The following is a 13,719-nucleotide window of genomic DNA, read 5'->3' as shown; positions in this document are numbered from 1 at the left end:
AAAATATAAGTCGCCACCTAGTTTTATAATAATTATGAACCCTAATTAGTCATCAAAGGTTCTAGGTAATGAGCTGGTTATATATATAATAAAAAGATAGACATCAATCTACATATCTTACCTAAGACAAACTGTATTTTTATTTGTTTTCAATGATAAATATATTTTAATATGATTTGCATAAATTGATAAGTATGTTATTCAAAGTATTGTCATTACTCATGTAAGAAAGTCCAAAGAATAGGGCCCGATCGATATTGAGCCTTATCATCCTAGGTCATTTGGTGGACCGTATTAATTGGCTCTATTATCTATTAATTAACATCTAAAAAATAGGATATGTTGTAAGATCATTCCATCTTGGGTCTTTTAACAGATAAAAGAATCATTTAATATAAAGTTGAGATATTCATGATCATGGTCAACTGACTAAATAATGTTCAAATAACAGGGTAGATCATTCCATCCTAGATTATTTAGAATAGGCACACCTATATATGAGACTTATTATGGTTTGAAAAAAATCATATTATCTATTCAGTAGCATCCAAAGAACAAGGTCTGATATTGGACCATTCCATTAATAAATGATAAGATTATCGAATTGAATTTGTGAAATTGTGTAATGGAATGATTATGTAGAGACTGAATTAATTAATATCCTAGAGATCATGTATTAATTGATACTATTATTCAGTTATTGACATCCAAATAACAAGGCTCGATATTGGATCATATCATCCTAGGTCGATTAATAATTAATATAAAAAATTAATTCATCGATGTAATATTAATTGATCCTATTACCCGATAATCGACATCTCGAAAACAGGGCTTAGTATAAGATCATTCCATCTTGGATCAATTAACAATTAATAAGAACAATTAATACAATGACAATTTTATTATTATTATTATTATTATTATTATTATTATTATATTTTTCCTTATTAATAAACATCAAGAAGAAAAGGCCTAAAGTTGGACCATACCATCTTGGATTGATTAATTATTTTTGTATTTTTTTTATATATGCATATTTCTTCTTCATCATCATTTTGTCAACAATATATCCATAATATTCTTACTTCACCATTTTTTTTAAATCACATAACCACCTCATATTACAAATTTTCAAAAATTTATCTCATCCACCCAACCAACAAACAAAATCAAAATTAATAAAACCATATTCATTAACATTAAAAACAAGATCAAATCAAATATTCAATAAATTTAATAAGCCCCTAACAAAATAATTTCAATCATTCAAAATAAGTTCTCATAATATTCATGTCCAATTCAATATTCATAAAAATTATCTCAAATCACAACACACATCAATTCAGGTCAATAATGTCCAAACAATCCAAAAATTATACACAATAATAAACATTTTATCTCAAATTTCACAATATTTTAGCAATATATAAAAAAATAATTTGATTTTATGGATTGACCTTTTGAGATGTTTGGCATGTCCGAGATCTATTGAAGTCAAGGTCAAATGATTGCTGGAACAGTCACGGCACGTGTACCCACGCACCTCCACCATTGTTGGTGTATGACTTCATACGCCACCACTGCTGGAGGAGAGTGAGTTGGTGGATCCAAGTCTCCTCTATCTTTTCTTCACTCCTGGACTAATAGTGCTTCTTCATGCTCTCAAAGGAAAGAGACCGAGACACATCAAGCTTTGGCTTTCTCTCTCTTCCTCTTTCTCTATTTCAGCTCTCTCTACTGTAATTCTTCTTCCTATATAATTCTTCTCTCTATAGGTTACATATGTTGTTGTCATCGTGAGAGGGAGATTCTATCATAATGTTGGTGCTAGTGTTGGTTGTGGAAGGAGTTCTTAGTGGTGGTGGAGAAATCAATGATTATCGTTAATAAGGAGAGTAAACGATGTTATGTCCATGGTAGAGGAAAGAAAAACACAATGGAGGCAGGGTGATTTGGTTTGGTTTGAAATGAATGAGTTATGGTCGTTAGTGAGCATAGAGGAGATGTTGATGTAGTTGGTGTTTGGAAGTCACAGTGGTAGTGGTTATGTTGTTGTCGTCATCCATGGCTGATATTGGGAACAAAGTTGGAGATGGGCGGACGACGTGGTGTTATTGTCTCTCTTCCACCACTGGTGGCTGGTGGCCTGCTTTTTTGTTTGGCTTTTTTAAAGAGAGAGGGTTGTGAAGGCCACAACTTTATTTATTTATTTATTTATTTTTGCTTGGTGTTTTGAATTTTTTTTTTAATTAGTGTTTGTGTGTGTGGTGTTAGTGTGTGTAGGAAAGGATGAGAGAAATTGTTTTTTATGTAGGGTCTCTTTTTTTTTGGAATATTATATTATGTGAAGGGTGTAGGTGTGTATGTCTATTTACACTACGATGAATCTTTTCAACCCTTCCACCTTTTCTATCATTTTTCCTGATTTTTGTAGAGAGTTCTTCCACATTCCTGATTATTCTAAAGAGTTCTTCTACCTTCCAAAATTTTAAAATTCCCTTTTATAAGATAACTTTAATCTCCCCCAATCTTTTCAACCCTTCCACCTTTTCTATCATTTTTCCTGATTTTTGTAGAGAGTTCTTCCACGTTCCTTATTCTTCTAAAGAGTTCTTCTACCTTTCAAATTTTTAAAATTCCTTTTTATAAAATAACTTTGATCCCCCCCCCCCACCCCTCCTCTTTTCACTTTGCACTTATTATTTATAAACTAAACTAGTGCTTATTACTTTTGCAATTATATTTTACTCACTAAAAAAACTCTTTTTGTTAGATTTATTTTCTCCTTTTTTTTTCTTTTTTTCTACTGAGTTTTTTATTTAAAAAAAATTATCAATACAAAAACAATATGTGAAATGGTAAAAATTTATGAAATGACCAGAAATTGGCCAAATCGCATTGAAAACATCATTTTCGAGAATTTTGGTATTTTTTGTATTATTTCCAGTTTTTTTAAAAATATGTTGAAAACAGGGGTCGAAATGAGTGATGACATATAACATGAAATATATGAAGATATTTGAGTGATCAAGAGATAATTCATCACCCTAGGTAAATTAGAGAAAATATTTTATTTGTTCTTAAATAGTATTGATTGTGTAATCCTTGAGTAATGTGGAATGAGATTTGGAAAGAGTTTCAAATCTTATTCAAATAATCAATGACTATGGTGTGGAGAACAAACATAACTTGACATAGCAGATACATTTCATGATATAATGTCAAACCACGTATGATTTTCCTAATATTTAAGAATTATGACATATTGTTAGGTGGTATATTTTATCTTCAAATATAAATCAATCAATTATTGAATTGTTAATAAATTAAATTATTTAATTTATTTAATCATATTTTATTTAAGATTATAATTTTTATTTGAACCAACTTATTAGGAACCTAATGGGTTACACACAATGTTGTTAAAATCGCGATTCAACTCGTAAAATCGTACGTTTTTACGAGTTGATATAGGCTTTACGTGCTAAATCGTTTACGAAACTCGAAATCGGGTAAAATCGGGTCAAAATCGGGTGAAATCGCGATTTCACTGCCGATTCAACGAGTTTGCCCGCAGGAAATTAAAATACAATTCAGCTGCCAGGTGTTGACCGCCTATTGGCTTTACTAGATCAAATGCAATTCATTATTCACTGAATCAATCAGTCTTCTCTCTTCTCTTCACATTCATTGTTCACGTTCAAAAATACCTAAATTGAAAACCCAAAATTAGAAATCATCACTGAGGATTCCTCAGTGACTCAGTCTCTTAATCTTTTTCTCTCAGCCAACAATCAACCACCGTCCACCTCCACAACAGCCCTCGCCCCTCATCTTTTTTATTTTTCCATCATCGACGACCGACGTCGTCCTTTTCAGCAGCCACCGTGAGAACCAGAGTCCACACAACAACAACGGCGTCTCTCCAGTCTTCACCAGGTAAGTTACTCTGTTTATCTTGTTTCACCTCCTGCAAAAATTCACTGGTTCTTTTTCCCTGTCCGTGGGTGCTTCTTTTTCCAGTGCCAGGGGTGCTTCTTTTTCCCTGTCCATTTCTTACTGTGATGTTAATATTAGTTTGATTGGATTCGCAGGCTCCAACTTTGACTGCAACATTGATCTGCATTTGCTCAGCCTCGGTGCTCACTACTCAGAACAGAGGTAAGCTTCTTAGTTTCTTACCATATCCGTTTCTTTACAGTTTAATGATGTTAAAGATTAATATTTTGATTCAAAGTTTATGTGACTCTATCAGTCTGTCTATTGTTGAGAGTTTGCTTGTGAATTTTAGATTCAAATTTAATCGTGAGTGTGTGTGACTCTGTTTTTTCTTACACTGAATTTGGATGCTGAGTTGTGAATTGTGATGAATGGACTCTGTCGGTCTATCTATTGAATGTTGCTGCTGCTGAGTTGTGAATTGTGATGGATGGATTTTATTGTAATTTAGAATGCTGCTGCTGCTGAGTTGTGAATTGTGAATTTGTGATAAATGGATTTATTGTAATTTAACCGTGATTTGGGTTGTAACTTGTGATGAATGGATTTGGGTTGTAAGTTGTAATTTTGAGTGTTGCGTGACTGTTTTTATGCTGTCTTTTCTGAGTAGTAAAGGGTTGTAACTTGTAAGTTTGTAACCTGTCATGGATAATAATATAGAAGATGGGTTGTTGGCTGTTATTTTTTTGTAGTGTGTACTAAAATCAAGTTTGTAACCTGTTATAAAATGTTTGGATTGATTACAGGGCTGATTTGAATTGATTCTTGAATTGTTGAACTTATGGCATCTAGAAACAATTCTTCTGGTAATAGGCTTGATGTGGGATGGCAACATGGGATAGATATTGATAAGAATTCTAGAAAAGTTCAGTGCAAGTATTGTCGAAAAATTATTAGTTGAGGTATTTTTCGTTTTAAACAGCATTTGGCTTGCACTCGTAAGGATGTTGAGTCATGTCAGCAAGTACCAGAAAATGTTAAGCATATGATTTTAGGTGTTTTGGTGAAAAATCTAGAAGCAACTGAAAAGAAAAGAAAGGCCCTTCAATATAGTGTAAATGATGATGATGATGATGATGATGAAATAAAAGAAATTAGCTCTAAGGACAAAGGAAAGAGAGTAGCTAGTGGGAGTGGAAGTACATAAACAACCCTAAATCAATTGCTAAAAAAGGATATTAGAGAAGAAGCATGTCGACAAATTACAAGGTTTTTTTACACTAGTGCAATTCCATTTAATTGTGTAAAAAACCCTGAGTTTCTTAAGGCACTTGAATTGGTTGCAAAGCATAGGCCAGGTTTCAAGCCTCCATCCTACTATGATATTAGATAGAAGTATTTTAAGCAAGAAGTGGATCAAACAATGAATTTGCTTGAGGAGTACAAGCTAGAATGGAAAAAAACTGGTCGTTCAATAATGTCTGATGGATGGACAGATAAAAAAAGACGTTGTATTTGTAACTTTTTGGTTAATAGTCCTAAAGGGACAGTTTTTTTGTCATCGGTGGATACTTCTAATATGTCCAAGACTGCTGATAAGGTATTTGAGATGTTAGATGCCATTGTGGAGAGGATTGGGGAGGAAAATGTTGTCCAAGTAGTCACCGATAATGCTGCAAATTATAAGACAGCGGGATAATTATTGATGGAAAAAAGAAAGAGTTTGTTTTGGACACCATGTGCTGCCCATTGTATTGACTTGATATTAGAGGATTTTGAGAAGAAGTTAGAGGTTCATCAAGTAACTATTGCTAAGGGGAGGAGAATCACCTCATATATTTATTCAAGAACTATTATTATTTCCATGCTAAGGCATTTTACTAAAGGAAGGGATTTGATTAGGTCTACTGCCACTCAGTTTGCTACTGTATATTTGACTATGGGATGTTTGAATGATCATAAAATACAGTTGATGACCATGTTTACTTCCAAACAGTGGAGTTCATGTAGGTTTGCAAGAATAGAAGAATGGAAACGAATTCAAAATTGTGTTTTGGACAACAGGTTTTGGCATGATGTTATTATATGTATTAAGGCAGCGTTTCCTCTAATTAAAGTTCTTCGATTAGTTGATTCTAATGAGAAACCAGCTATGGGTTTTATATATAAAGCAATGGATGAAGCAAAAGAGAAGATACAAGTGAATTTTGGTTCTGTGAAAAAAAGGTATATATCTTGCTAATTTTTATTTCAAATGTTGTCATTTATTAATATGAATGTCATATATAAAGTAATGATATTTTTATTGTTTTTTTTTATATAGTTATATACCTATATGGAATATTGTTGATGCAAGATAGGAACTTCAACTCCACAGACCCTTACATGCAGCAGCTTATTATTTGAATCCTCATTATCATTATAATCCTAATTTTAAGGTTAATGCCAACATTAAAATTGGATTATATCAATGCTTAGAAAGGATGGTGCCTAATGCAAGTGAAAGGTGCAAAATTGACTTGCAACTTGAATCATTCAAGGATGCAAAAGGGTTGTTTGGCATTGAGGCTGCCAAGACAGCTAGAGATAAAAAAAAAAAAAAAACTCCAGCTCAATGGTGGGATTCTTATGGGGATGAATGTCCAGAATTACAAAGGCTTGCAATCCGAGTTCTAAGCTTGACTTGTACTTCATCTGGATGTGAGCGTAACTGGAGTGCATTTGAAATGGTAAGTTTTTTTATTTTTTTATTTTAAATGTTGAAATATTTGATAAAAATCTTATCAATTTGAATTGTTTATTTAGGTTCATACAAAATGAAGAAATCGTTTGCACCAGAGAAAAATGAATGACTTGGTATTTGTAATGTGCAATCTGAAATTGAATAATAATCAAGTCAAAAAGCATGCTGATGATTTTAGTGTAGAAGATGATCTTTCATCTGATGATGATTGGATAACCGAGAGAGAAAAACATTCAAACATTGATTTGTTTGGTGCTATTGATAGTGCAACACGAAGACAAAATGGTAATGAAGATGAAAGTGATGAAGAAGAAATTCCTAATGCTGCTGAAATGGAGAGTCATGGTACTGAAGATGATTTGGAGATTCAAATTGATGATATTGGTGTTGGTACTAGTAGCAGCACTAATGCTTATAATATTGGTGTTGGTATTAGTAGTGACACTAATAATCCTCTTAATGCTAATGATATTGATGAATGCCTGAGGAATAATGAGGAAGATGAAGGCAATGAAGCTGGTTTTAGTTTACATGACACACCAGCAGATTATTTGTTTTAAATTTGTTAATTATTAGCTAATGAAAAGTTATTTAAATTATGTATGAATTTTTATTTGAATCATGTATTTTAAGGTGCTTGAACTATGTATGGATTTTTATTTGAACCATGTATTTTAAGGTGCTATGAATTTTTATTTGAAGCATGAATTTTTTTATATATATTTTAAAATTCTTTATGATTTTACGATTTTACGATCCAAGTTTATTTAGTACTTTCCGTGCCGTGTCAAAATCGTAATTTTAACAACCTTGGTTACACATATTAAAAATCATTGGTTAGAAATTAAAATGTGATGATTGATCAAGTGTAACTTGATTGTAAATAAGTTTTTGGAGATTGAGAACTAGAATATAATTAATACAAGGAATTATAATTCTAGACTATAAAAATCAATTAGAGACTTGAATGAATAAATTTATAAAATTATCCTGAAATAATATATGTGATATTTTTCAAGGGGCTCAGTAATATAAATAAAATGTTTTTCCTTATTTTTATTTTTATTTTTATTTTTTTGTAGAAGCTTTGTAACATACAAACGATATAGAAACACCTGGAAAAAAAACTAGCAATCAAAAGTATAGTGATCTCTCTATCCTAAAGGGGTTGAAAAGCGTAGTGATCCCTCTATCCTAAAAGCATTTTTGTAATATGCTGAAAACATTGGATTGAAAAAGAAATTTATACCCTTTGATAAGTAGTTAAGGATATAAATAATTTAGGGACATTTTGAGTCTTTTCATATATTTTTTATAAATATAAATAGAAAGTCAATAAAAAAACAAAGAGGATCAATTTTCTAGAGAGAACCCTAAGAGAAGAAGAGAGGAAGAAGGAAAAATGAGGAAAGAGGAGGAAGAAGAGGAAACGAGAAGTGAAAGTTAGAGATAAGGGTTTATAAGGTAAGATATTGATGTTTTTATGCTTGATTATGTTGGTTAAGTTTGATTTTAAGATTTGGATGATTTAAGATGTTTAATTAATGTTTTATGGTGTTATTTCGGCTTATATCATTTGATATGAGGACCAGAGTTAAGAGTGAATTTTCTGTAAGAATTCATACTTTTTTCTTTTTAGTTGGTATGTCTCGCTTGTTTCTACGAGACTTTCCATTTAGTCTTGATTTGATGTCTTAAAGTATTCTACTATTAAATTATTTTATTTCAAGTTTGAGTTTTTACTTTGTAGCAAGTATTATGAATTATTATTTGATATAATTGGTTTTGAAGAGTGTTTTTGAAAGTTTATGAAATGCTATAAGATTTTATATGATATGTTTTGTGAGAAGTATGTTTAAGGCTTAGCGTAGGTGAAGTGTTATTTTGGTACCACTCTTGGGTTGTCGGTCAGGTCTAAAATTCAAGTTGTGATAGTTTTAGTAGGCGAGTACTTGGACGGCTTATGTGGTTTGTGATAACTTAACTTTAAAGAGGTTGATCAAATCTTTAAAATATATTTAATTTTCAAATAATTTTCACTCAAACCATAAACGACTTTAAACTGTCCAACCAGATTTTGAAATTCCAAAAAAATATTTAAATTATTGTTTTCACAGCATTTACGGATTTCAAAAAAAAAAACCCAACAAAACATATTATGCCACTGTACGGTACACGCGATCAATGTCTGGAATCAACCTCAAAGTGCGTTTTTTTCTTTTTCTCATATTCCACCTCCAGAAGATCCTAGATGACTGATCACCAAAGTTGGCATTAAACGCATCCTCTGTGTAATCCTGCCCTAGGTAGCATAAGCACCATTAAACTGACATCACACATGATGATGTGATGAGCCATACATAATCAGCACACCTAGTTCCTGGAATTTATCTACATGTATTGTGAATTCAAAGCAGAAGAAGAAACAGTAGAAAGGAAATCTAAGTATATATGCGGCGTTTAAAACAATAGTGACATCTGGGATAGGACTTGGAAGTAAAAGTTGCTTTAACATGTCTCTGTGACAAGTGCTGCTAATGGAGCAAGGACCATAGCAATTCTTGCAATCACGAAATAGCTAAAAAAAAAACATTAGAGGGTCCATTTGACTCGGTAGTCAGGATTTTTTTTTGTGTGGTATCTTCAGTGTGTAGAAATTGATATTGCGGTGGCTCCACTGGGTATCGTCTTAATTCTCCTTCTAGTAGATAGGAATTCTTACGTTGTTTTTTGTCACGTGACCGTGCTTTTAAGAGCAGATTGTCTTCACGAAAGTATCATTTCTCTTTCACTTGCGATATATATATACTGTTGCTATAGAGGAAAGTGTCCTGTATATCCAAGAGATAAACCCAATTATTCTCTACCCACCTCAGTATATGCTCAAAATTGAGGGAACAGAACTCTAGGATTTCGAAACATGTGAAACTAAAAACTTATTTTGGTTTTCTTCCTGATCTCCAAGAAAAAAATAAAAATACTATCACAATTCTTGAAAGAATAATGTTAAGTATTCAAGAAAAACTTCTGAAATACACGCATAAGCAGCAGCAACTAGATTAATAAGAGCCATCACTGGACAATCCAAAGGCTTAAAGTTTTTTCCTTTCAGCTTTTTAAATTCTTGAAAACAAAAGCTTACCACTAGGTTAAATTAAGAGGGTTTGAACTTTTGTTGGGTTTGCTTTCTTGTGAGTGTCCATTTCGTCCTTCCCCTTTTTAGTGTTGGCCAATTCACATCAAAAAAATCATGTTATTAGATTATCAGTTCAATCTGTAAACTACTGGTCGAACGCAAGGTGATTGTGTGTGTGTGTGTGTGTTTGACATAAAACGAAAAATGGTGAAGTGGTAAAAGTAAAATTTTAAAAGATAGAATTGGAAGGTATATATCAAAGTACTCTAACCCGAAAGCTACCATTTTTTTCCTTTTATTTTGCTTGAACACGAGTTAATACTTGACCTTAATAGTCGAATCAATTGAATTTAACCTCCATTGTTTAACTAAGTTTTATTAAGTTTATAGATCTTGTTTTTAATATTAATCCAGATCGATTAGATAGTCAATCATTGAATTTTCAATTTAATTTAATTTTATTATCTAATTTAAATTTAATAACATTATCAAAATAGTAATTAACCACACAAGCATTGTCATCATTCACTTATAATTTATTCGGAAAATTTTATAATGTTCAAGTTATAAATTGTAATACTTACTCAATTTGAGATAAATAAATACAAGGCAAAAAAAAGAAAAACACATGATCTCATAAAAAAAAATTACTTATACAAAAATAGTATTAAACCGCTTAGATATTAATTATGACCATTTGCTTATATTTTATTAAAACAATATTTATAGTAATCAAAGTTATAACTAGCAATATTTAATATGAGAAAGATATATATATAAGAAGAGAGAAAATTACATCTAGTCCCACCAAAACTAATAAAAATATTTTCACTTACTCAAAAAAAAAAATTCTCTCTTATTTTCTTAATTCTCTATTTTTATTATATCTATATATCTTTTAATATTAAGTAAGTATTGATAGTTACAACTTGAGTTTCGTGTCATAAAATTTCTATTCTTGTTCTTACCACCTCTTCCTTTTCTACAAGGGGCATTTTTAAACTCCAACAAATTTTCGCTGTTATGCCCAAAACTTTTATATCTTGAAAAAGTACTGAGGAGTTTGTTTAGCATAGTTAATGAAAGCAATAGATGTTTGTACAGCATATTAGACAGGTTGGATCAAGAAATGCGTCGTGCAAGTCCTCGTCATTAGCACAGAAAAACACATTTTTCTCGTCTGCAAATTGCAAAAATGCAGTCGATGTGGGGAATCTAATAACACAGATTCTTAACAGTTTTCCGTCAGCCACTATATTCTATCCTGCAGGAACCAAAAACTCTAAATCTACATTATAAATAACCTCCAAAGGTATTCAAACTCCTTATAGCAAAGCCTTTCAGACTCAACAATCTTCATTAATACACTCACGTCTCACGCCCACTTCAAACTAGCTCTTTGAACCCTTTGTGACAATGGATGTGGTGAATGCAATGATTCAAGAAAAGCCAGTGGTGATTTTTAGCAAGAGTTCTTGCTGCATGAGCCACTCCATCGAATCATTAATACGTGGTTTTGGAGCAAATCCAACAATTTATCAGCTAGACCAACTTCCAAATGGACATCAAATTGAAAGGGCACTCGTGCAGCTGGGATTTCGACAGAGCGTACCTGTTGTGTTCATAGGCCAAAAGCTGGTTGGTAATGAAAGGCAGGTGATGAGCCTCCACGTCAAGAACCAGCTAGTCCCATTGCTTATACAAGCAGGTGCTATTTGGATTTAGAGTAATTAAGTTGTTTCTCCCTGGCATAGGACATGGATCAATGTCATGCGGCTGATACGCTACTAGTATTTTTATTTTGTTTTCCTTTTCTTTGTTCCAAGCAGCAGAAAATGATAAGAGCAATCGCTCAGAACCTCTTAATGCTACTAGTTATCCTGATAGGATAACTCTTTTTGCAAATTACTAAGTTCATCCACGCATCTATGCTGTCCTTGATAAAGATGTTCTGCTTTTATTTCTTTCTAAGGTGTCAAAATCAAGCATTTTGGTGCACCCACCTGTGTGATATGTATGTGAGATAGAGAGCATGAGCAGTGTGTATTGAGGGGCTGATCGAGAAGACTTGCAAAAACATTTCCCAACCTTGTTTTTAGTAAATGAGAAATTTCGATATCAAAAAAGCAACTTACGCTAACCTAGCTAGAAAACAGCTAAAAAGCATAAGCAAGGTCAGTACAAAACAAACATTCAAAACTGTTTCATTAAAAAAAATCCCGGATGCATTTGACACAAGTTTTGTGTACAGAGTACTTAGCTATGCCTCTTAAACAAGCTTAATTCTATACAATTTGTATTGAAGAGATTGCAGCAGAGACCACCATGCTCTTAGTGAGAGAGCAAGTAAAAAGCATGTGGCCATGGCTCAAGATCATGATGTCTACTTTTGGTTGTTAATGGCTAGCTGGAACCATGTCTTGTAAAATGCATTGATCCTCAAAGTAGCTTTCACTAATCCACCATTTAATTACCATCAAGGCTAAAATCCCAGCTTATATATTTTGCTGATATAGCCAGAACCATATATATCTGCGATGTCAGGAACCGTCCTCAAGTTTTGCTTTTACTAATATTCCATTTCTAGAGGATGCTAGATGAATTTTTAAGGAGAAATATTCACAATATTATCCCTAATATATTATATTATTATTAATTGAGTTCCAAACTACTTCATCATGTCAATTTCGTCCCAATGTAATCAATATGATCAAATAATATAACTCCTCTATTCCATTTGATGTTAGTAACAATAATTTGTATGTGCACTTCAAGCGCTTTCATCCACTGCGTGAAATAAGCTCTAACTTGTTAACACAAAATCTTAATAAATTTCCTCCATTTCTCCTGTTATACAAGCAGAACAAAATTTATTAAGAATGGATGCTAGGATTGTTCTTTAGGACATAATTTAGCACCTTTGATGGAAGTACTAATTAACAGGGGATAGGTGAAGGGGTGACATTGTTTAACATCCAAGGTTTAAAGTAAAATGGATAAAATCAAAAGGTTTGGGATTCAATTGATAATAAGGTAATACTTTAGGGGTTATATTGAGGTTCTCCAATGCTTAACCAGCTATACTTGATCAGCTGTCGTCATTTTCCAGTCTATGTAGTCATTTATTTCAAATACAATGTACGTTTTAAAATGGTTACACCTAAAATACAAATATTTATATAGTTGGCTGTCCAAATTCGAATTTGTACAGATGATTTTCTTTTCAAATACGGGTTGATTCTAGCAAAGCAATTCATACATCTATTTTGTGCAGTAGAGCTAGATATTCCGGATTATTTGTTGTTCTATTGTTCTAGTACTCGATAATTATGAGCAAAATTCTTATAATGATGGAGAGTGTGGTGCATCCCTTAGACTCTAGATTTTTTTTATTTTTAAGTTGTTTTTTTTAATGAAAGGTACATTTCATATTCGGGTTTGGAATCTCCTTTCATTTGACATATCATAGAGTATTTAGCTCATAAAAAATAATTTGATTTTTTAATAAGGTGTAGTCAGATTGGGATTTCAATTTCTTTGTTATCTTGAATAAACTATTGATTTGGCTAAACTGTCGTGAATCTAATTTCAGCTATACTAATAATATTCTTTTTTTTTTTAATTAACGTGGGTGTCCGGGCCAACTTGTGCGTACCTCGACTAATCTCACGAGCCCTGAAATTAACGACCATCTAAACCTCCAGTGGCCATCATAAACTACTAATAACATTCTTTTTTTTAGTTTAACGTGGGTGTCCGGGCCAGCCTGCGCGCACCTCGACTAATCCCACGGGCTCTGAAGTTAACGACCATGTAATCCTCCAGTGGCCATCATATGAGCAACCACAGGGCTCGAACCTGAGACCACAGAAGAAGCAAACCTCTTGGTCGCAAGCTC

The 13,719-nt window shown here is 32.4% G+C and overlaps 2 protein-coding genes across 2 annotated transcripts; both read left to right on the top strand.

The window, feature by feature from the left end:
- The first annotated feature begins 6,425 nt into the window (after positions 1-6,425).
- On the top strand, positions 6,426-8,383 carry LOC127904283 (uncharacterized). Its single transcript, XM_052447027.1, has 3 exons — positions 6,426-6,671; positions 6,781-7,204; positions 8,325-8,383. The coding sequence occupies exons 1-3, from the start codon at positions 6,426-6,428 to the stop codon at positions 8,381-8,383; spliced, it is 729 nt and encodes a 242-aa protein (XP_052302987.1).
- Positions 8,384-11,168: 2,785 nt separating this feature from the next.
- On the top strand, positions 11,169-11,726 carry LOC7457962 (monothiol glutaredoxin-S6). The gene has a single exon (XM_002320995.4). The coding sequence runs from the start codon at positions 11,238-11,240 to the stop codon at positions 11,544-11,546; it is 309 nt and encodes a 102-aa protein (XP_002321031.1). The 5' UTR covers positions 11,169-11,237; the 3' UTR covers positions 11,547-11,726.
- The last annotated feature ends 1,993 nt before the right edge of the window (positions 11,727-13,719 follow it).

Source organism: Populus trichocarpa, chromosome 14, assembly GCF_000002775.5.
Source record: "Populus trichocarpa isolate Nisqually-1 chromosome 14, P.trichocarpa_v4.1, whole genome shotgun sequence".
Lineage (NCBI taxonomy): Eukaryota > Viridiplantae > Streptophyta > Magnoliopsida > Malpighiales > Salicaceae > Populus > Populus trichocarpa.
This window is presented reverse-complemented; position numbering and strand designations above follow the sequence as displayed.

Excerpts from the sequence above, each read along its gene's own strand:
- LOC7457962 (XM_002320995.4), top strand. The coding sequence starts at position 11,238 with ATGGATGTGGTGAATGCAATGATTCAAGAAAAGCCAGTGGTGATTTTT.
- LOC127904283 (XM_052447027.1), top strand. The coding sequence starts at position 6,426 with ATGGTGCCTAATGCAAGTGAAAGGTGCAAAATTGACTTGCAACTTGAA. Across the intron at positions 6,672-6,780 it reads ACTGGAGTGCATTTGAAATG|AGAAAAATGAATGACTTGGT; the intron begins GTAAGTTTTTTT and ends CGTTTGCACCAG. Across the intron at positions 7,205-8,324 it reads AGATGAAGGCAATGAAGCTG|TTGGTATGTCTCGCTTGTTT; the intron begins GTTTTAGTTTAC and ends TTTTCTTTTTAG.